Source organism: Chiloscyllium plagiosum, chromosome 28, assembly GCF_004010195.1.
Source record: "Chiloscyllium plagiosum isolate BGI_BamShark_2017 chromosome 28, ASM401019v2, whole genome shotgun sequence".
NCBI classification, from domain to species: Eukaryota; Metazoa; Chordata; class Chondrichthyes; order Orectolobiformes; family Hemiscylliidae; genus Chiloscyllium; species Chiloscyllium plagiosum.
Window position 1 is genome coordinate 5,744,414 of NC_057737.1, and position 23,347 is coordinate 5,767,760.

The window sequence follows — 23,347 nt, forward strand, 5'->3', positions numbered from 1 at the left end:
TGATGTGGATTGGCCCAGATACCCATCATTTCCAGTTTTACTTGGGCGTTTTTTTGATGCCACACTTGGTTGAATGCAGCCTTTATGTCAAGCCACTGTCACCTCACCTCTGAAATTCAACTCTTTTGAACCAAGGCTATAATGAGGTCAGGAGTTGAGTGGCCCTGGTGGAACTCAAACTGAGCATCAACTCAGTATCATGTATTAGAACACTTCTTTAATGTTTGGAGATTAGGTTTGAATTCAAGCTCATGTGAACTAACATAGTAAAGTTCAACCAGTCCTTTGCTACACATGAGTAGGTTCAGGAAGGAGGTAATCTAATTCATAATCATAATTCAAAATCAAAACAGTGGTAATCAATGACTGTATATTTATATTGGTGAGCAGATCAGTAACAAAGGACTTACATTCTGAATATACCCCCACCCTTTCTGCACAATGTGACATTATGTAGAAAAACAGCTGAGGAGGTACATGTCATACTCAATAGATATGTCAAAGCCTGAAATGTTCTTGGTAGTAACAAATGGGGAATTTAGCTCCGAAGATGCCATATCAACTAAGGAGCTATGACCATGAAGACAAGTCCACTGCACAAAACATGAAACTAGCATAATGCTAGAGGAACATTGACGTATGAAAATATTTTACAATAGTAATTTTATTTTTTTCTACAGTTAAATATCATGGTCTTATGAATAAGTGCTAGTCACAATGAGTTTTCGAATGAGTTGAACGTAGTGTCTGAATTATTCCAAGAGAGTGTTACTGCAAAAAAGTCAGTCAGGAGTGGGAGTAGGTGGCTGGAAAGAGAAAATCAGGGACTTAAAAACAGGAAGGAAGAGAAGCACAAATCAACGAAAGTCATTCCAGGTTGCTACTACACAACTCAAAACAGCAATTTACAAACAGCACCACAGAAGTTCAGTGACAGGTTCAAATCATGGGTTCAAGAAGGACTCTTGACAGATCAAGAATACCTATATCCAGCTGCCCAAGCTATTTCCTCAGTTGGATGTTGAGTTAGAATGAAAGAATGCTTAGGAAGTAAAATCTGTTAAACAACTAAACGTAAGTTTACAGGTTGAATAATTAGTGTCAACACTTGTGATCCTCAATTATTTGGCCTACAGTTAGTTACTAATAAAAAAAATTTTCAATTTTATACAGATGTGACTTATGTTTTTAATAAATTTGTTATTTTTGTTAATTAATTAAACATAAATTTAACATTAATTTAAAGTTATTCAAGCATGTTTTTAAAAATGGAACCACCCCCTTCCCCCTAATCCTAAAACATGATCTGCACCAATTTATGATTGTTCCTGGGATTTCACAACTGCTGTGCCACACCCTCATCACACAATAATCTTACTGATCAGGTCAAAATTGAAATCAAAGAACCAACTGAATGTTTTATATACTACCTTGTAAATACTTGCTCATGATATACCCATCTAGCCAAGTTAAAATGATTAGAAAACAATAGAATCGAGGTACATAGAAAAAAGCCAGGCAACCATTTTGGAGACATGGTAAAATGTTATGGTTCCACAGTTTTGTGCGTGCTCCTACCTCTCAAAGTCCTCCACCCCCTTGGGTGCAAACTCCTTCAGCCTCCACCTCACAGCACTTTCCTCAATCTTCACCTCCTCAATCCATCGCACTCCCCACACTTATTGGGTCCTAGATTCCAGCCACTGCTTGCCACTGGTTTTGCTGTCAGCCATTCAGATTTGTCAGCAACTCTGAAGCGAGACTTCAGATTGTGAGGGATTTCTAGTCAATTAACATTCCTCAGAGCATTAAATGGCCATGGCGTTGCTGAATTCCCAGCCAACTCAAGATGAGATTGGAATTGCCTGTCATCTCAAAACTTCTGAACCCTGAGTGCCATGAGCTAAGTTCTAACCCAAATATTGGAAGCTACAATCAAACGTTGAAGGTTGGCCATACAACCAAAAGGTGCAACTTACATACTAAATATACATTGAATTAAACTTAAAGCATGTCAATACAATTAATTTTACCAAAGCACATTTCCTGAAAACCTCTTAATATTTGCAGTCACAATAACTGTATAACTGTATCTAGTGTTTCTTTGCTTTTAGTAAAATCATCAGTTCACTCTAGATTACACTACTAACAACAATTTCCTCTTGAGTTTGCTTTTATTCTTCAGTGTGTAATGACTTAGTCAGTTATAATTGGAAGTCAAGGGCCAAGACCAATTTTATTTTTTTGGATCAAACATCTGACAAGCCCAGTTTCTCAGGAACAAATAATGCAGCAATGAGTAATATGTTATCACCAGGGTGATACAAAATAGTCAACTTTGACCTACTTTAATACATAACCCAACTGCCAGCACTTCTCAGATAAAGTTCTGTGTGACTCATCATCTTTAACCCTCAAGAGTACAGGGTACTGAACAAAATTATAAAGGCAGAGTTACAAAACAACAAACAAAGCTAATTCGACATATTCCAAGGACTCAATAGTCCTTAAATTCACAATCACTCCTTCCTTGCCCAAATAAAAAACAACAATCGACCACAGCCACTCAATGAAGGAAAGGCAACACGAGTTCAATGCCACCAACTATTATGGAGTCTGGGAGATCAGGCATAATTCATAAAACTTCCACTCAGTTTAGGTTTCCCTATCCAGCCCCACAAATCTCTCACTGTAAAGTTGAACTTCTCACTCTTGCCTTTTCCCCTAGCTGCAGCTAGAATTTGCTATGTGAAGAAACCAAGCAGTCTAATCTACATTTAAGCAATTATGGCACCAGTTATATGGCACTATTTTTGAACTCATTTAACATAGAAATATGGAAAATAGGAGCTGGGTAGGCCATTCAGTCCATGGAACCAGTCTGTTAATTGACATGATTCTGGCTGATCATCTAACTCAAACACCATTCTCTTACTCTGACCCCATACCCCTTGACACCTTTAGCGTCTAGAAATCGAGCATTTCCTCGTTAAATATTTGCAGTGACTTTACTTCCCCAGACTTCTGTGGTAGAAAATCCCACAGGTTTGCTATTCTGAATGAAGAAATTTCTCTATCTTATTCCAAAATAGACTACTGGTAATTTCTAAGTGTCTTGTTATCCTATTCTTTAGGACAGACTCCAGCATTTTCCCTCCTACTGATATTAGGCTAACTGGGCTATAATTCTAGCATCACATGTGATCTACAAAACGGAGTATATCTAAAACACTGTTAAGAATGGGACCAGACACACAACTTATTTCACTGCGGCCCCCTCTTATCTTTTCAACTTCCTTTAAAGTTACATTCACCATGCTAGAAACCTTTCCATTGCTTTTAGGAGTTCCTTAGTATCTCTGTTAATGTGTAAGCTTAAATACAGCAGAAAGTTGTTGGGTGGGGCAGCAATGTAGATTTTCTCAGTCTAGTCCTGGTTCAATATTCACAGATTAAATATATAGGTGAGATCACAAACCTGTTTAGGATGTTTGAGCCTGCTTTGTGGCAACTCAACATTTACCCAAACTAATATAAGCCAACTTGTTAGACTGGGGATTGAGATCGAGTTCTTTCTGATAAGAGTTATTTTGCTGGACAGATCATATAATCAGTAAATTGTACCTTCCTTACTAAACTGAAAACAAAAGTGTGCAATGAATTGAGCAAGATTTATTGTGTGGGAGTACTCTGTAATATTGAGAGAGATTAGCAAGAAAGTTGCTAGGATTTAGTGAGCCTCAACATGTTTGCATATTTCAAAAATGGCTGAATGATTACACAATATAACAAATTACTTTAACCCATCAACTGCTGGAAACAGGGGCATGTGTTTGTTATAGAATATTTCCTATTGCTTCACCTATTATTCCAAAAGAATACTATCAACATTTAATCCACTTTGGAACATCATAAGACTTGCAGTTTTATGTAGCTTTTTAAAAAATTACCAATTCATGGCTCGGCCAACTTTTATTGACCATACCTATTAGCTCAGTGGGCAATTAAGAGTCAATCTCATTGCTCTGGATTTCGAGACACCTGTCACAAAGTACAGTATCAACAATCACACATACATTAAAAGAGGTCCAATTTTTCTGCATCAATAACATTTCAGGAGGCAAACCTCTAAAGTGTGACACCACCTCTTTAAGGTCTTCCAGTTTGTTTGGAAAGTGTGAGCCTTACGGTTATCTAGCCATACAATTCCATCAGCTAGGTTTACAACATTGGTTTTAAATTCAGGAGAAATCCCATGTATGGAACTATCTAAAGTGGCAGATTAACAAGATTCTCTATTAGCATGTTCTTTCCAGAATAGAGCTTTCGTTTTGCCAATCCTTTAGTAACTGTCACACACATTCCCTTCTAATTATTAACCAAATAAAGAGAGACTTGGAGTTGAACTGAGAAATGCTTTCCAGAGGTAAATCAATAGACCATTCAAATGGAGGTAGCAATGTTGTAAATGTAAGTAACTGCAGTTCTAACAAGATCATCTCCAGTATTTTGTTCTAGGTTTTTCAGACACAATCTACTGTTATTGACAATCATTCCCTGGTTTGCATTCAACACATTGTTTAGTAGCTGAAATAACAAAAACTGAAATTTCCACCCATGTTAAAAGGGCACTGTTTACACACCAACACCCTGCTCAGGTCTAAACATCTCATTTTAAGGGCAAGTATACAGTCCAGTTGTCTTCAAAATGAGTTAAATTCCAAGTATACTGTCTGATGAACTACACAGGTTGTTTTCACTTGCCTGGATGTGCATTTTCACAATAGCTTTTCCAATGAGAGTTGCACCAAAGAAGGTCCAGAATGGCACAAGGAAGTGTCCGCATGTTATTCCAGCCAGGTCAAAGAGGGGATTGGGAATCTACAACACATCCAAAATATTTATCAAAAAAAGTTAACATAAGGGGGAAAAGAAATGAATTGATCTGTAACAGAATTTAAAGTCAATGACATTACTGCAAAACATGCAAATATACTTTTACGCCATCCACCATATCTACTAAAGTAAAGCTGGAAATTTTAGCTTAAATGTCAGCCATCAACTTATGCAGCTGCTCAGTTTATTTTGTTGTTGAAAGCATAGTGCAAACATGGTTGCAGAAGTATGTTCAAGGCATCTTCCTCAATCAGATGGTGAAGCTTTCATCAGTTGATTTGTTTTTGACAATGTTTGTGAAAGGAGGTATGGTGGATTCACTATGGTTTAGAAGAATAAGTTGGCGGGGGGGGGGGGGGGCAGAATCTCAAGGAAACCCAAAATTCTGACAGGGCTGGACCTACAGGATGCAGAGATGATTGTTCCTCTGTCTAAGGGGCCTAGAACAAGGAGCCATTGTCTCAGGATTTGAGATAGACTATTTAGGACTGAGATGTGGAGTATTTTCTTCACTGGTGGAATTCTCCACTACATGCTGTCCGGACCAAGTTATTGAATATATTTAAGAAAGTATTGTTACATTTGTAGGCACTAAAGGCATCAATGGCAATGGAGAGGGAGTGAGAGTTTGTGAAGAGAGGATCACAAGACCATAGACACAAGAGCAGAAGGAGACCATTCAGCCTATTTCACCATTCAATGAGATTGTGGTTGATCTGGTAATCCTTAGCTCCATTTTCCTGCCTTATTCCCATAACCCTTGATTCCTTGACTAACTAAAAATCAGTCTCTCTCAGCCTTGAATAAACTTTAACACCCCAGCCTCTGCAGCCTTCCACTATAAAGAATTCCATGGGTTCACTACCGTTAGAATAAAATTATCCTCCTCATCTCTGACTTAAATGGGTGACCCCTGACTCTGTATGCCCCCTACTCATTCCAATAAATCCACGCCCAAACTCCCCTCATGAAAATCCCTCCAAACCCAGAATCAACCTAATTAACCTTCTCTGGACTGCCTCCAGTGCCAGTATATCTTTCCTTTGGTAAGGGGACCACAACTATTCACAGCACTCCAAGTGTGGTCTGATTACTGCTTTGTATAGTTTAGAAAGAGTTCTTTATTTTGATACACGATTCTCTTCACACCATAAAGGCTAACAGTCCATTTGCCAACCCTATAACCTACTGAGCTTGGACACTAGCATTTTCTGATTAATGCTCAAAGACCCTGAATCTCTCTTGTGTTAGGGTTAGGGTTAGGGTTAGTCTGCAGTCCTTCCTCTTTAAATAATATCTAGCTTTTCCATCTTCCTGCCAAAATGCATAATCTCCTATTTTCTCAGAATATGCTGAATGGTCTTCATCTGCCCTGTTTTGCCCACTCACCTAACCTGACTATATCCCTTTGCATATGTGTAATCCTCACTACTTGCCTTCCCACCTACTTATGCTTCATCCATAAACGTGGCGATAGTACATTCACCTCCTTCAACAAAGTCATTAATATTCAATTATGGATCAGCCATGATATACTCCTGCTCCTATGCTTTTATGGCCAGGGAAGCCTTTCTGCTCTTACAAGTCTTGACTTGGGAATATGCGGACAGGATCTATTACATCTCATTCTAGATGGTGACATTTTCAACAACATAAGATTCTCCCAGGCTTAGATGACATGGTATTGGAGAGAGAATGCACCATAAAGTGATAGAATAAGCTTTAGACTTTTCATCTCCCACATAGTTAATTTTTCTCTTTTTGTCATCTCCTGTGGATGCAAATCGAGAAAGTAAGTATATATTATCAAAGAAAACGGGAAGTCATGGTTTCAGTCTTGTCCCCTCTTGCTCTGTGACACAAAAATACGGTGGTGCAGTAGGAAATGTGGGAGCAAAAAGACCATACATTTAATTTCCTAAATTAGTTTTCTTACCATGGTAGTTGGTGAAAGAGAAAATTGGTTCAATTCAACTAAGACTGAAAATTTGACAGTTTTATAGAATCCACTCAAATTTCTCAACTCGTGTTTACAACAGAAGAGATATTAGCAACAATCGCATTTTGTTCAAAGTACGTTTGAAACTACAACAAGCATTCACAAAATAGCACTCTTCCTTTAATTTATTTTTGAAAACTAATTTTTTTTTAAAAAACATTTTAAGCCCCATCACAACATCAATATACACTCTGGAATTGCGATATCCATGATTTAAGAAACAAGTGAGATAAATGTGGGTTATAATAATCTGTGCCACAGAACAATAGAGGAAAGGACAGATGATAACGTGTTTCACTTTCTTAAGCATTGGTCATTGCTAACATCAAAGATGCATGCGGAAATCAGACTCAAGCCACTTTATCACTTTATGGCCCACATGCATTTAACACTTCACCATAAATCTAAACCAATTCTTCAGTGCAGAACTGGAAGAATGCATGATTGAAAGCGTCAACTTCCAGACTTGCATGTTAGGGCCCTGACTGCCTATTCCATGTCAAATATTTTAAGAACAGGATGTTCTCTCTGGTCATCATTCTTTCTCCATCAACAGCAAAAATAGATCAACTAATCACTCATTTAATTCTTGTTTGCGTAAAATGACTGACGATGTCAAATTAATGTGGAGCATTCTGAAAAGCCCAGGACAGGATACAACTCCATAGGAATACTATTTCCTTCCACTCCACAACACAAAACAATCTGCGCTTATTAAATTCTGCCTTTGACTTACCGAGGCACAGGCCAAGATTCCAAAGAATCCAACTTTTTGCACCAGGTGCTGAACAGCCAGCTTTGCTCGGTTCGGAAGATCCTTGAGCAGGAAGAACAGAAAAAACTCTTCATAAAAATCTTAAAGAGAGATGTCTAACTTTGCAAGGTCTGTTTTACTGCTTCTGTCTCAATGCATAGCTAGGATTTATATTTGGTGACCAGATTGCAATCACATTCCTGAGAGTACTTCAGCCAAAAGGTGCAAAGCCAACCACTGGCAGGTCCCATGATTTTACATCACGTGGAACATAATATTGGAATCTTCTGGCTGAGGTGGTTTTAGGTTTGAGTGAAGCAGTAATTCCTTTGCCTTACCTTTTGTTTGACCTCTAATTCACCTGGGCAAAAGTGAGGACTGCAGATGCTGGAAACCAGAGTTTAGATCAGAGTAGTGCTGGAAAAGCACAGCAGGTCAGGCAGCATCCAAGGAATAGGAAAATCAACATTTCAGGCAAAAGCCCTTCATCCCTGATGCTGCCTGACCTGCTGTACTTTTCCAGCACCATTCTGATCTAAACTCAAATCCACCTGGACTCTCTTGGAAACCTCCCTCCCCTTCCTGGACCTCTCCATCACCATTTCTGGTGACGGACTAACCACAGACATAGACTACAATCCCACTGACTCCCACAGCTACCTAGACTACATCTCCTCCCACCCTACCTCCTGTAAAAACACCATCCCTTATTCCCAATTCCTTTGCCTCAGCCACATCTGTTCCCAGGATGTCCAATTCCACCTCAAAAGTCCCAGATGGCCTCCTTCTATGATCGCAACTTCATTTCCCATGTGATTGACAATGCCTTCCAGTGCATCACCTCCACTTCATGCACCACCTCCCTTGATCCTCACCCCTCCCAACGCAATAAGGACAGAACCCCCCCCCCGCCCCCATCTTCCATCCAACCAATCTCTGCATACAACGCATCATCCTCTGCCATTTCCTCCACCTCCAAATGGACCCCATCACTAGAGATATATTTCCCTCCCACCCCTATCAGCATTCTGAAAAGACTATTCCCTGCACAACTCCCTCACCAGGTCCACACCCCACTCCTGGCACCTTTCCCTGCCACTGCAGGAAGTGCAAAACCTGCATCCACATCATTCCCCTCACCTCCATCCAAGACCCCAAGGGATCCTTCCACATTCATCAGAAATTCACCTGTACCTCTACCAATGTCATCTACTGCATCCGTTGCACCCGGTGTGGTCTCCTCTACATTGGCGGGACAGGATGCCTTCTTGCAGATCATTTCAGAGAACATCTCAGGGACACCCACACCCATATATCCCATCACCCCGTGGCTGAACAGCTCCCTCATTTGCCCTCCCCCCAAATTATCTCAGTCCCAAGCCTCCAATTCAGCACAGCCCCCCGGACCCATCTATCATTCCCCCCCCCGACCTATCTTCTCCCTCACCTTCATTCACCTAATGCTTTCCCAGCTACCTTCCCCACTCAACCCCACTCCACTCCCATTTATCTCTCAGCCCCAACCCACAAGCCTTATTCCTGATGAAGGGCTCATGTCCGAAACATCGATTCTCCCGCTCCTTAGATGCTGCCTGACCTGCTGTGCTTTTCCAGCATTACACTCTTGACACACAAAGACCAGTCTCAGTCGTAACTCAAAGCATAAAAATGTTGGAAATACTTGGTCAGACAACACTTTGGAAGAAACAGAATTAATATTTCACGTCGATAACTTTTCCCTTATGTTTCTCCATCAGTCACTAACTGTTTACTATCACACTTGAACTATTTTCAGCCCTCACAATTTGTATATTTTTCACTATTTTTTTGATTCAAATTACATAAAATTTTGTATCTGCATAAATTACTTGTAACCTGCAATATTCAATTGATTCAATAACTGTTTGGAATGTATATATTTTTAAAACAATATATTTTAAAGTCTACAAGGATCTGTGCAACATTGTTGGTCATATTTTACTAAAAGTCTGGGAAATCAAAAGTATTTTTATTTTCTTTACAAATTGCATGGCTAGTACTGAACATACTCAATCATCATCAAGCTTGTTGAGGAAGTCCGAAATGTAAATTTCCAGCTGTCACTTGAAGTTGTCTATCTACCCTTAGAAAGCAATCATACTAATTAAATAAAAATGTATATTTCTAATGTTCATTCAAGTTCCAATATAAGAAGTTTAGATTCTAATTTTGAAATATTTAGTTTGCGGCTCAGAGTGCAGGATATTTACGCAATGAATCTGAGGAATTCTTTATCACAGAGACCCACAGAGTTGAGTTGTTAAGCATATTCAACGCTGAGGTAAATCTTTAGACAGCAAGGAACTCAAGGGTTATGGGGAAAAGGCAAGAAAAGCAAAGTTGAGGATCATCAGATCAACTACAATATCATGAAAGATTGGAGCAAACCCAGTGGTTGAACTACTTCTGCTCCCATGTCTTATCAGAAGTTTTGAGAAAGTAATCACGATAATGAGATTAATTAGGTAACAGCAACTAAATAGTGGCAATCTTATGGTTTAAATGCCTTTTACAACAAACACAGGATAGGAGGCAACATGTTTCATAATGCAAACAATATCTCAATGATGTCAGTCACATACTTTCTTCAGCTTTCTTTGTGAAGAGAGCAAGCTAATGGGTTTGGGGTGAGAGGGGAAAGATGTGGAAGAGACCTGGGGGGGCTGCTTTTTCGCCCAGAGGGTGGTGAGAGTGTGGGGTGGGCTGCCGGGGGGTGGGGGGGGGTTTGGGGGCCCATATGACTCTAATGGAAGATACGCTTGTCCTTGAAATGACTTATCCATTGAATCACAACATCTATTTGAAGTTGCTGTATTTGCTCTGGTTTGCTCCCCAATGGAGAACAATTGTAATTTAGGACTTTGCAATTCTGAGTGCATTTTAAAAGTAGAAACCATCTTGGAAACTCTTAAATTTAAAATGGGCATTTTGGCCTTCTGTGTGAAGAGATCAATAATATTTAGTAACATGCAGTCTCAGCTTTGTATGTGCAAACCTCATTCTTAAGATCAACCCTTCCATTAAACATTTCTTCCTCTGCCATCCCATAAGAAAATGAATGACTTTGAATGCTTAAGCTTGGGTCAACCATTTTTAGCCGAGCTCTGTGCAACTATTAAGTAGTTGTATAACAAAAAAAAGACTCCAGACAGTTTAAGCCTTTGATGATTCCAAAGGTGGAAATATCTTCAAAATTCTCAACAGTTTTGAAATATACAGTTAGAGAAGGGGAAAAGGATAACATAAAGCAACAAGCTTAGCAAAATTAAGCAGTTAGAAACAAGTTTACTCCTTATTTTAGTCACACATAGTTGAATTTTCCCAGGCTGTGATCAATGTGGGCAATGGCAAGTCAGTTGGGGAAAAATGGCAAGAACTGAAAAACAAATTTATCATTGTCAAGATGGTCATGACATCTGTCTTGCCTTGCATTTTAATGCAGTCAGCCAGCCAGGCTGTTTGTCATGTTTGGCAGCAATGAATAGTCATGGGGGACTATGGTTAGTCAAAGCGCTGGACTGTCACCAGTCAGGAGAGAGGATGACGTGTTCAGAGTGAGTGAATAGGAAGCACTGTGGCTGGAAAGGTCAGTAGTTTAAAGGGTGGGTGTGAGAGAGCCACTGAGGGAGGATGCAACAGAGAGAGTGATAGATCATTAGCTTTGGCGGGAGGTGGCTGCAATGGCAAAGTTTGAGTGAGTGCAAGGTAGCAGAGAGAAGATGGTAACAATGGAGCTTGTGGAGCACAGACCCTCCAGAGGGTGGATACCAAATTGACCTGAGTAGCTACTTCAGACTAGGTTGATAGCATTTGACAGTGTGCAGCTGAAGTTTACATATGGCACTTGCACCATGAACTCTGGATGATCCTGGCACTGACGAATGTTTTGCCAGCATGAGCTCAAGGCAGCACAACAGTGGTATCATTGTGCATAATTCATGAGGTGAGCAACATAAAATTGTGAGGAAAGCCTGCAGATATCCAATCTTTGGGAAAATTCAGCCCATTGTTATATGGGATTAATGTTGCCTTTGGCTTACAAAATAAAAAAAAAGAGAAAACAGAGGCAGTCTGTTCAATATGCTTCGATTCAATATATTATCATATGCCTTTTAAGTGATAAAATTAAGATATCTAGAGATACCTTTTCATATAGACCACTAAGCCTGTGCAATTAGATCATGGCTGGTCTGTGCTACATTTCCATTTACTAATATTTGGTCAATTTCCCTTGTTATCCTCGCCAAACAAACAAATAAAACCACTATTAATAACACCCTTGAAAATATCAATTATTCCAGGATACACAGCCTATTGGGCAACAGAATTTTAAATTTCCATTGCTCTTAACATGAAGAAAAAACTGATTGTTCACTCCCAAATGGGCTGCCCCTAACTTTAACATTATGCTTCTCGGTTCTAAATTTCCTCACTACGTATACATCATCTATTTTCAAATAGTCAAATTTGAGGTATTGTCCCAAAACTGGACATTTTAAACTTCCACGGATGAATTTTAACTATTATTAGAATAGCAAAATAATTTATTGGATTGTTTGGCAAGATGCTATATCGCTACAGTATGCCAACAATCAAAACATGAATTAGGAGCAGGAGTAGCACATTCAATCCTTCCAGCCCACACCACCATTTGGTAAGTTGATGGCGAGCTTATGATTCATCAGCTTTGCATGTCCATCTTTTCCAGTGATCCAAGCAATCCTTGACCCTCACCTGATTCCGCTCGACCCAAACCTAGTCCAAAACTGACAAGATTTGAGATCAAATGCAAACTTGATCCCAAACTTGCTGATTTTGAGACACTGCACTGATAGAACATTTTTTTTAGTGTAATGATGGATCCCAAGATGCTTCACAGCAGCATTAGAAAAAAAAATGATGTTGAGCCACGGAAGGATACAAAAGATACTAGGTGAAAATTGTTTTTCTATCCAACTTATTAAACTGCTTCATAATTTTAAATACATTTGATAGACCACCAACTCCAAACTCAAACACAAAGGGAATATTATTAAGTTTACCTAATTTGTCCTAATATTTAAAGTCTTTAAACTATTATATCACTCTGGTGACGTGCATTGCATATCGTTATCAAAATGAACGCATTGTGATTCACATAAAAGCATTAATATTCCTTTTCTACATAAAAAATATTAGATCTCCTGCAAATCTTGCATCAGAGAGGAGATATGGACCTGTTGCGCTGAACAAACTCTTTTTATGATACAATGACTCTAATAACCACATTTGACAAGGATAAGCTGATGACCTGCTGCTAAACCTGTACCCAATGCTTCTCAAGAGGTGCACAAGTACACCTTGGAGTCATTTTGCCCAAGAGTCTCCTTTCCTCTTTGGAATCTCAAATCTTCCATTAGACACCTCATAGCAGAGATCAATATATATATAGATGCAATAATCAATGCAACACATCAGATCAGTTGCAACAAATTCAATATCTAAGTTTATGATGATTTTGCTGCTCAGAGGCAAAACCATTCACATCAAGGGCTGCATCTTGGGTAGTCTATAAAATTTTCAAATCTACCACGATGGCTCAGTGGTTAGCACTGCTGCCTCACAGCACCAGGGTCCCAGGTTAGATTCCAGTCTCGGGCGACTGTCTGTGTGGAGTTTGCACGTTCTCCCAGTGCCTCCATGGGTTTCCTCCAGGTGCTCCAGTTTCCTCCCAAAGTCCAAAGATGTGCAGGTCAGGTGAATTGGCCATGCTAAATTGCCCATAGTGTTAGGTGCATCAGTCAGAGGGAAATGGGTCTGGATGGGTTACTCTTCGGTGGGTCGGTGTGGACTTGTTGGACCGAAGGAACTGTTTCCACACCGTAGAGAATCTAATCTAATCTAAAAAAACCATCTGCAAAATAAAATCCAACTGCATAAACTTGCCCCCATTCATGGAAACTATTTCAGTTATTCAAATTTTTTTTAAAACCACGTTTATTCTGTACCAAAAGAGAACACGAGAAACCACACACTCCCAATAGTTGTAGTTATTAACCTTATGAGTCTAATGTGTCCCAGTTGGCCAGATGTGTAATGTATTGCTGACTACCTTGCAAGGTTTTGCTGAGTCACTCATCTAAAGAATTCTAAGATAGTTAGGGTGCAAGAGCTTCATCCTCTGAATACACCTCCATTATCTGAATACACCTCCATTATCATTCAATCAAAATTTTCTGCCTTATAAAAGGAATGGAGACCATCATAATCCTCTTCACCAGATTAGTTCTACAAGTGATTCATGCTGCAAACTGAAACAGTTTTTCAGATTTTCAAAACATTTGATTACTTCCCCCAGATTGTTTCATTTTACAGAATGATTGATGTTGCAAATCTAATATTACATATTCTCTTCCAATCCAAAATCTGTGATTCGTCCTATTTACACTAGAGAGAATAAATCTATGAAATTATCTATATCGTACATATTTATCATTTTAAACGTACTTCTCAGGTTATGGAACATTTTATGATTATCATTAAGTACTGAATCATTTCACTTCCAGTTTGTAGTCTATTACCTAATCTTTGACTTTATGTAAGAGTCATGTAACCTTGAAAGTCACCTAACCTTGCTGAAATACTTTTGTTTTGTCTCTATTGTTTGAAGCCTAAAAATGTGCTCAAACTGCAAAATGTTAGTCAATCTTTATACACAGGTGTTCAACTGCAACTATGGAGTTGCTCTCAGGGATTTGAAATTCTTTGTTCTTTGTGCACCTACTTAGCTTTCTAAACGCAGATGTTTCCTATCTCTATTTCTTCTTCCTCATTTCTTTCCTCAACTTTGAGTAAGTATTTTCAATGAGACAGAGAGAGAGAGAGAGAGAGACAGAGAGACAGAGAGAGAGACAGAGAGACAGAGAGAGAGAGAGAGACAGAGAGAGACAGAGAGAGACAGAGAGAGACAGAGAGAGACAGAGAGAGACAGAGAGAGACGAGAGACAGACAGAGACAGACAGAGAGAGAGAGAGAGAGAGAGAGAGATTTAAAGAATATTGAGGAGGGAGGAAAGCAATTATACTGAGGTATAACCCGTATCACCTTCAATGACACGTTCAAGATCAAACTGGTTATGTGGTTATTATATAGGTGGAACCAACTTCTTAATGTTTCATGCTTAAACATGTTAGTGCATTCAGTTAATTACCCTTCCTCTTAACTCTAAATTCTTAGCATTTAATTGTATGGCATACACATTTGCTTACCAATACCTCATGGTAAAAGTAATAAGAAATAATCTCTATTCTTGCAGAGGTTCTGTGTTTAGGTCTCCCAATCTGTTCATGCATTTTATTCACTATGCAGCTGAGCCATACAGATTAGATTTTTAGATTTTAGAATTAGATTTAATTGTCACACATACTCCAGTATAGGAATACAGGAATTCAATGAACAGCGTACATAGTCCGCTGGTGTGTACGCTGACTACGAAGCGTACATAGTTTCGTAGTCAGCGTACACACCAGACTACGAAACTGGAATAAGAAATACAACAGAAATAAAGGAAACAAAATCAAAAGGACTGAGCAATGTCCAGATGTTAAAAGTCTTATTTAAGACTTATCCCCATGCAAGCCAAGCCACAGCTTGGAGTTGCAGGAGGAGTGGAGTGCTTGCTGCCACTGATACTACCGCCTCCAATCTCCTCCTGCTGCTGCTGCCATCTCTGATTCTAAAACTATCAGCGCTACAAGAATGTTAGTTTGACTCTGATCTATGCCAGATTAGGCAACTTTAGCAAAGTTGGTGGTCGCAACACTACCAGTCTCAAAGTCTTTTTATTTGGTTTGCTAGTTCAATGATGATTTTTTTAAAATATCCAAAATCAAGAAATAGGGACGCAAATATCCAAGCTGTAACAGAAACTTTGTGTTCTGCTCTAACATAGTTATACTCCAATATGTTATAGCCTCTTTTATCCTTTTGCATACGTACATGCACGCGTACACACGCAAGAAAATATGGGTCCATCCATACAGGTCCATCAAATAGAGTTTGAATGCATGTCTCAGTGATCCAAAAGGTGAATGCTGTTACCATCCATATAATCAGGAGAAACTACTAAAGAGGATAAACGTGCTAAAATTACAAATTTGTTCTTTTTTGTGGGGGGAGGGCACTGTTGAGTCGAGAGAGGGGGTGGGAGGAGGACTGTTAGGTGGCAGTGATGATAGATACACCCACATTTCTGTTTAGAATAAAGTTCCAGGATTTTGACCCATAAAAAGTGAAGCAGCCACAAAACAGTGAATCAATTTTAAAAAAGGATAAATATCAAGAATGCCAAGAGCAACTGGTGACCCTGACCTGGACAAAGCGTGACACCAAATTTCACCATGGCTAACGGGCCAAGTCAATTTTTATTTTTAAGAGCAGAATATTAGGCACTATTTAAAGATAAAGTAACTTTTGCATTCAAGCTGGTTTAAAGTAACAGCATTTCCATAGCCTCGTAACATTTTCAAGTAAGAGAAAATTCTCATCTTTAAAGGATCCAGGAAGCAAGACTTCAGGAAACAATTGCCAGAAAGCAACAGTACAAGGAAATTGTGCTCTGCAAAGTCCAATGATGGGATTGTTCCAGACAAGTAATATACTTTAATAGCAGGAAGCCTTCTTATGGCCTTGCTGATGCAATCTCACCACAGAAGTTCCAGCTAACTACTATAAACTTCTAAAGTCCACGTTGACAAATTCGTGAACAATTTTGTGGTTAGAGGAAGCTGGTTTTGTTCTGACTCATCCCTGTCCAAACGGTTACTGGAAATGGAGGAGATTTCACAGAAGTCACATGATCCTCCTAGACAAAACCACACTTCATAGGGTGCAGCAAAGGTTCAGAGAATGCTCCAGTCTTACGCATATTGCAGCTGTTCCTCATTAACTAAAACACATAACTCAGTTCATATTGTGAGAGTTTTCAAAAGTGTTTGCCAAATGAACAAAAATATTCCAAGTTTCACAAAACATTGTCAATACAGATTCAAATTCCTCGTTACAACTACAAAACAACAGTTTTTCCATTTCTGCTACAGATTGCTCCTTTCACTTTTTTAAGATTATGGAACTCACACAGGGAGCAAGCCACATCATTGTCTTCTACACTAAATAAAACAGTACAAATCACAGATCATTTGAAAGAATTAAGTATTGATGTTTATATTTAAGGACAATTTAGAAGATTAAACTGAAAGCACTAACAATTTTGAAAATACAAGGAAGTTCATTTGACTTAGGAAAGATGTCGTTAGACTTAAAATGGTGCAGAAAAGATTTACAAGGACTTTGCCAGGGATGTCTGGTTTGAGCTATAGGGAGGGGCTGAACAGGCTGGGGCTATTTTCCCTGGTGCATCCAAGGCTGAAGGGTCACGTTACAGAAGTTCATAAAATCATTAGGGGCATGATGAATAGCCAAAGTCTTTTTTTACCGGGGTAGGGGAGTCCAAGATTAGATGGCATAGGTTTATCGTGAGAGGGGAAAGATATAAAAGGGACCCAAAGGGCAATGCTTTCATGCAGAAGGTGGTGCATGTATGGAATGCGCTACCAGAGGACCGATGAGTAAGAGAATGATAATCCAGTTCTAGACCTTCAACTGTTGACATGCTTCAAATCACACGTTTCAGCTAATCACCAGATATTGGGAATTCCATTGCGTCTGGCACATAATGCACATTACTGATGCTTAGACATGTCTAGAAACTTGTCAGATGTCATACTATACTAAATCACTTAGCCCTACAAGTGTCCTATATGGGTTTGGCAAACTGATTTGAGTTTTTGAAAATTTACTTACCTGATCTGAAAGAATTTTCACTGTTACAAAGACACTTTTTGAAGGAATTGCATTTTGAAGGATGACGGAAAAAGGAACTTATTTCAAGTTTTGAGTACATACCTCAAGTGACTTGTTCAAAGCGATCATTTAAAGTTCACTGTGGACACTGATGATTTTTCTTAAATAATCTGTTTAAGAAGGGTGGTAAGGACAAGCCAGGGAACTATAGACCAGTGAGCCTGATGTAAGTGGTGGGCAAGTTGCTGGAGGGAATCCTGAGGGACAGGATGTACATGTATTTGGAAAGGCAAGGACTGATTAGGGATAGTCAACATGGTTTTGTGCGTGGGAAATCGTGCCTCACAAACTTGATTGAGTTTTTTGAGGAAGTAACAAAGAGGATTGATGAGGACAGAGTGGGAAATGTGATCTGTATGGACTTCAGTAAGGCATTCGATAAGGTTCCCCATGGGAGACTGATTAGCAAGGTTAGATCTCACGGAATACAGGGAGAACTAGCCCTTTGGATACAGAACTGGCTCAAAGGTAGCAGACAGAGGGTGGTGGTAGAAGGTTGGTTTCAGACTGGAGGCCTGTGACCAGTGCAGTGCCACAAGGATCACTGCTGGGTCCTCTACTTTTTGTCATTTACATAAATGATTTGGATGCGAGCATAAGAGGTACAGTTAGTAAGTTTGCAGATGACACCAAAATTGGAGGTCTAGTGGACAGCAAAGAAAGTCACCTCAGATTACAATGGGATCTTGACCAAATGGGCCAATGGGCTGAGAAGTGGCAGATGGAGTTTAATTCAGATAAATGCAAGGTGCTGTATTTTGGGAAAGCAAACCTTAGCAGGACTTATACACTTAATGGTAAGGTCCTAGGGAGTGTTGCTGAACAAAGAGACCTTGGAGTACAGGTTCATAGCTTCTTTAAAGTGGAGTCTCAGGTAGATAGGATAGCGGAAAGATGTTGTGAAACTTGAAAGGGTTCAGAAAAGATTTACAAGGATGTTGCCAGGGTTGGAGGATTTGAGCTATAGGGAGGGGCTGAACAAGCTGGAGCGGTTTTCCCTGGAGCATCGGAGGCTGAGGGATGACCTTATAGAGGTTTACAAAATTACGCGGGGCATGGATAGGATAAATAGACAAAGTCTTTTCCCTGGGGTGGGGGAGTCCAGAACTAGAGGACATAGGTTTAGGGTGAGAGGGGAAAGATATAAGAGAGACCTACGGTGCAACTTTTTCCACACAAAGGGTGGTACATGTATGGAATGAGCTGCCAGAGGAAGTGGTGGAGGCTAGTACAACTGCAACATTTAAGAGGCATTTGGATGGGTATATAAATAGGAAGTGTTTGGAGGGATATAGGCCGGGTGCTGGCAGGTGGGACTAGATTGGGTTGGGATATCTGATCAGCATGGACGGGTTGGACCGAAGGGTCTGTTTCCACACTGTACATCTCTATGACTGTAAGATTTTCCAAAAAGCACATGACTGGTGATAACTGTTTGCTTGTCTAAAAAATCCTCCTGGGTCTAAGTTTTGACTAGAGACAGGCTTGGAGAGCTGGTTCATTTGGAGAAAAAGCTTAAGAATCAGCTAAGTTGGAGGAAAGCTGGCAATAAAACAAGCTACCCAGCTGATCTCTTCCATTTCTGAAAATAAGCTCCTTTATATCAGTTCAGGGTGAAATCTGTGTTCTTTTGAAAGAGCGATTGAATAAATATCTCAAAATTGTATTTTATGAGCAAACTGTGTCTCCAAGATTTCAGTGACAATCGTACACGATTAGTGACTTGCTCATGTGTGCTAGAAAATCAGAGCAAGACTTCAGAACATTCAATGCCTTTTAACTTGAAGAATAATTCATTGGACTATTTTTAAGAATGCCAATTTCAGAAGAAAATATTGCTCTCCTCTTTTTTTGAAGAGAGTGTGTTTTTATCAATGTGCTTTTGGAGATAATTAGACAGATAGGCATTTGTGTTTCAAAATTACTATACAAGGTAACCAAATGCTGGATCTTTATTGAATAAGTTTTATTTTGATAATAAATCCTTAATTGTGTAAGAAAATCTGGTTGTTTTTTTAGCAACTAACAGATAAAGGCATTAATATGTCATCTTAGCAACTGGGAAAAAATATCTTCAAGTTTACGTTACAAATTGCAGAGTGGTGGAACAAGAATGATGGTGAACTCCTCTAGCCTACTATTTAAAATGTGACTTTAGTTGAGCTCTTTATGGTCAATTTTCTATTCAAACAGATTCCTGATGGAATTATTATTAGAGGGATTATAGCAGTTGTCAAGTATTTTGCCCAATTTGCCACTTTCTATGCTCAAGTCTGAAACTGAATTTTGGCCAGCTGCACAACCACAAAGAACATCACAGGCAAATCTGATCTTAGTCTAACCCTAAGTTTCAGGGAGGTTTACCTGATAGAAACTAGGAGCACAATCAATTACTGTTGTTTTTCCTCAAATACTATCAAAACCTCTCAAAAACTACCAAGTATGGCAATTTAAAAACAAAAATCAAGGCAGCTTCCTTAATTAAATAATTCAACAAAGCCTCCGACAAGGTCGTACATGGGAGACTGATAAAGAAGATAAAAGCACATGGGATCCAGGATGACCTAGCAAGTTGGATTCAAAATTAGCTTATTTGTATTGGAAGACGACTATGGTGGTGGTAGAAGGCTATTTGAGAGACTGAAGGCTAGTGTCCAGTCACGTACCACAGGGATCAGTTCTCAGCTTTTATTAGTCACGATATATATAAACATTATAAAGAAAACATGTGGCAGGCTAATGGGACAATAACTAAGCTTGCAGATGGCACAAAGATTGGCCAGCGAGGACTGAGGTCTTAGGTTTCATGAAGATGTTGATAAATTGGTCAGATAGACAGATCTGTGACAGATGACATTTAACCCTGATAAGTGTGAAGTGATGCACTTTAGAAAAAGTAACAAGACAAGGAAGCACAATGAATGGCAGGACACTGGGAAGTTCAGAGGAACAAAGGGATCTTAGGATGCTTGTCCACAGTTCCCAGAAGATGGCAGGATATATTAAATAGAGTGGTTAAAAAAGCATGAGGGACACATGCTTTATTAATTCTGGCAGAGATAAAAGCAGAGGGATTGTGCAGGACCTGTATAAGACTTTGGTTAGGCTTCACTGTAATACTGTGAGACGTTCTGATCAACAAACCACAGGAAGGATATGATTGAACCAGGGAGGGTATAGAGGTGATTCACAAGGATGTTGCCTGGGATACAGCAGGTTAGCGAAGAAGAGGTGCTTCATTTGTTGAATTTTATGTAGCAGATATAAAGAGAAACTGGATAAGCACAGGTTTTCTTTGGAGCACTTATGGCTAAGAGGGGATCTGACTGAGATGTGTAAGATGATAAGGAGCTTAGAGAGAGCAAATAGAAAGCAGTATTCCCCTTAATTGGAAGGTCAATAACAACAAGGCATAATTTTCAAGTTAAAGGCAGGAGGTTTAAAGGGAACTTGAGAAAAAATGTTTTCAGACATGGGCTGGAGAGAATCTGGAATGCATCATCTGTGAGGGCAGTTGAGGCAGGAAGCCAAACAAAGTTTAAAAAGTACTTGGATGAGCACTTGAAATCTCATAATAGTCAAGGTTATGGGCCACGTGCTGAAAAGTGGGACTATTGCAGATTTAGAGTAGTTTTTGTCAGTGCAAACTCAATGGGCCAAAGGGTCTCTGTGCACTGTATGACTAAATGATCCTACAATTCATTTTAAAGTAGTCATTTGATAATGCACATTCAGCACAGACAAAAACACTTGTTGAATGATTTTTGTCTCACACTCATCAGGACAATTTAAGGGGCAAACCAGCATGTATACTACAAGTGGACTCTGATTGGTAGAGATGTTGCCATGGAGAATGCACTAGTTAATGGTGATAGCCTCGGCAGTTAACTGTCTTTAAATTTTAAACCAGGCAGTTTCACTCTGATTGGCCCTGAGAAATAACCCAATGACTCATTAATTTTAAGGTGTTGAAAATAAGACACAATGCATGTGCATATTCTTTCTGTCTGCAAAGAACAGGCCCTGTTTATCAGAATAAGTAGCTTCCAGTAAAAGCAAATATGTCACACTGTGAGCTCAAATGACAATCCTAAATTGTTTTCAGGGCAATTCTTCACATCCTCAAAAGGAATACAATGCAAACGTTGTCCAAATGAAGAATCGGATCTAATGTCAGACATTATGTTGCAACTTTACATGTTTAGGTTGTTCAGGTATAGATAGTACCTTGTTAGTTGCATAAAGCTGAGAGGGTATGCTGCTTGATAAATAACCTTCAGTCTTTGGGGTATACAGACTACACACCTGGCATCACTGGCACTGAAATTCATAGACATTACTCATTTGTGAGGCAAGTAAAACATCTCTCGCTGGAAAGTAGTACACAGTGACGAACACCACTTCTGTTACGACTGCATTGCGGCTGTGTGATACAGCTAGCTTTACTTGTTGCTCAAACTTTTGAGATAGCTTATCTGAGGTAGTCGGAGAATTTTCAGGATCAAAAATGACAGCTTTAGGGCCATTTATGAGTTGGTACAAAGTACATTGAGAAATTATCTAATCAGATAACCATTATCCTGCAGAATAGTTTTTAAACGTGCTCTATTTCAATTTCAAGCTTGCACAATGAACAAATGGCTCAAGCATACTTACAAATTTACCAGTAAGGCCAATCCTGTAGCACATGGAATTGTAGTACTTCCAATATGTACACTGCTGGATCCACTGTTTGTTGTCATTTATGTAAATGATTTGGATGTGAATAAAGGAGGTATGGTTAGTAAGTCTGCAAATGAGTCGGTAAGCAAGAAGTTGGTTTGAAGTGTGTCTACTTCAACGCCAGGAGCATCCGGAACAAGGTGGGTGAACTTGCAGCATGGGTTGGTTCCTGGGACTTTGATGTTGTGGCCATTCGGGAGACATGGTTAGAGCAGGGACAGGAATGGTTGTTGCAGGTTCCAGGATTTAGATGTTTCAGTAAGAACAGAGAAGATGGTAAAAGAGGGGGAGGTGTGGCATTGTTGGTCAAGAACAGTATTGCAGTTGCAGAAAGGATGTTTGGGGACTCGTCAACATGAGGTAGTATGAGCTGAAGTTAGAATCATGAACTGAGAGGTCACCCTATTGGGAGTTTTCTCGAGGCCTCTAAATAGTTCCAGAGATGTAGAGAAAAGGATAGCAAAGATGATTCTCGATAAGAGTGAGAGAGACAGGGTAGTTGTCATGGGGGTCTTCAACTTTCCAAATATTGACTGGAAACACTATAGTACGAGTACTATAGATGGGTCAGTTTTGTCCAGTGTGTGCAGGAGGGCTTCCTGACACAGTATGTAGATAGGCCAACAAGGGGTGAGGCCACATTAGATTTGGTACTGGGTAATGATCCCGGCCAAGTGTTAGACTTGGAAATAGGTGAGCACTTTGGTGATAGCGATCACAAATCTGTTATGTTTACTTTAGTGATAGAAAGGTATAGGTGTATACCACTGGGCAAGAGTTACAGCTGGGGGAAAGGCAATTATGATGCGATTAGGCAAGATTTAGGAAGCATAGGATGGAGAAGGAAACTGCAGGGGATAGGCACATTAGAAATGTGAAGCTTATTCAAGGAAAAGCTACAGTGTGTCCTAGATAAGTATGTACCTGTCAGGCAGGGAGGAAGCTGTAGAGCACGGGAGCCGTGGTTTATGGAGGAAGTGGAATCTCTGATCAAGAAGAAGAAGAATGCTTATGTTAGGATGAGATGTGAAGGCTCA

At 39.5% G+C, this 23,347-nt stretch overlaps 1 protein-coding gene across 5 annotated transcripts in view; it reads right to left on the reverse strand.

Moving 5' to 3' along the window:
- Window positions 1-23,347, reverse strand: part of vmp1 (vacuole membrane protein 1) — a 202,678-nt gene that overhangs the window by 34,725 nt on the left and 144,606 nt on the right. For all 5 annotated transcript variants that reach the window (XM_043718131.1, XM_043718127.1, XM_043718128.1 and 2 more), the window contains 2 exons: window positions 7,632-7,712; window positions 4,765-4,881 (listed from right to left, as the gene is read on the reverse strand). In XM_043718131.1, coding sequence (XP_043574066.1) covers window positions 4,765-4,881; window positions 7,632-7,712 — 198 coding nt within the window. The remainder of the gene's footprint in view (window positions 1-4,764; window positions 4,882-7,631; window positions 7,713-23,347) is intronic.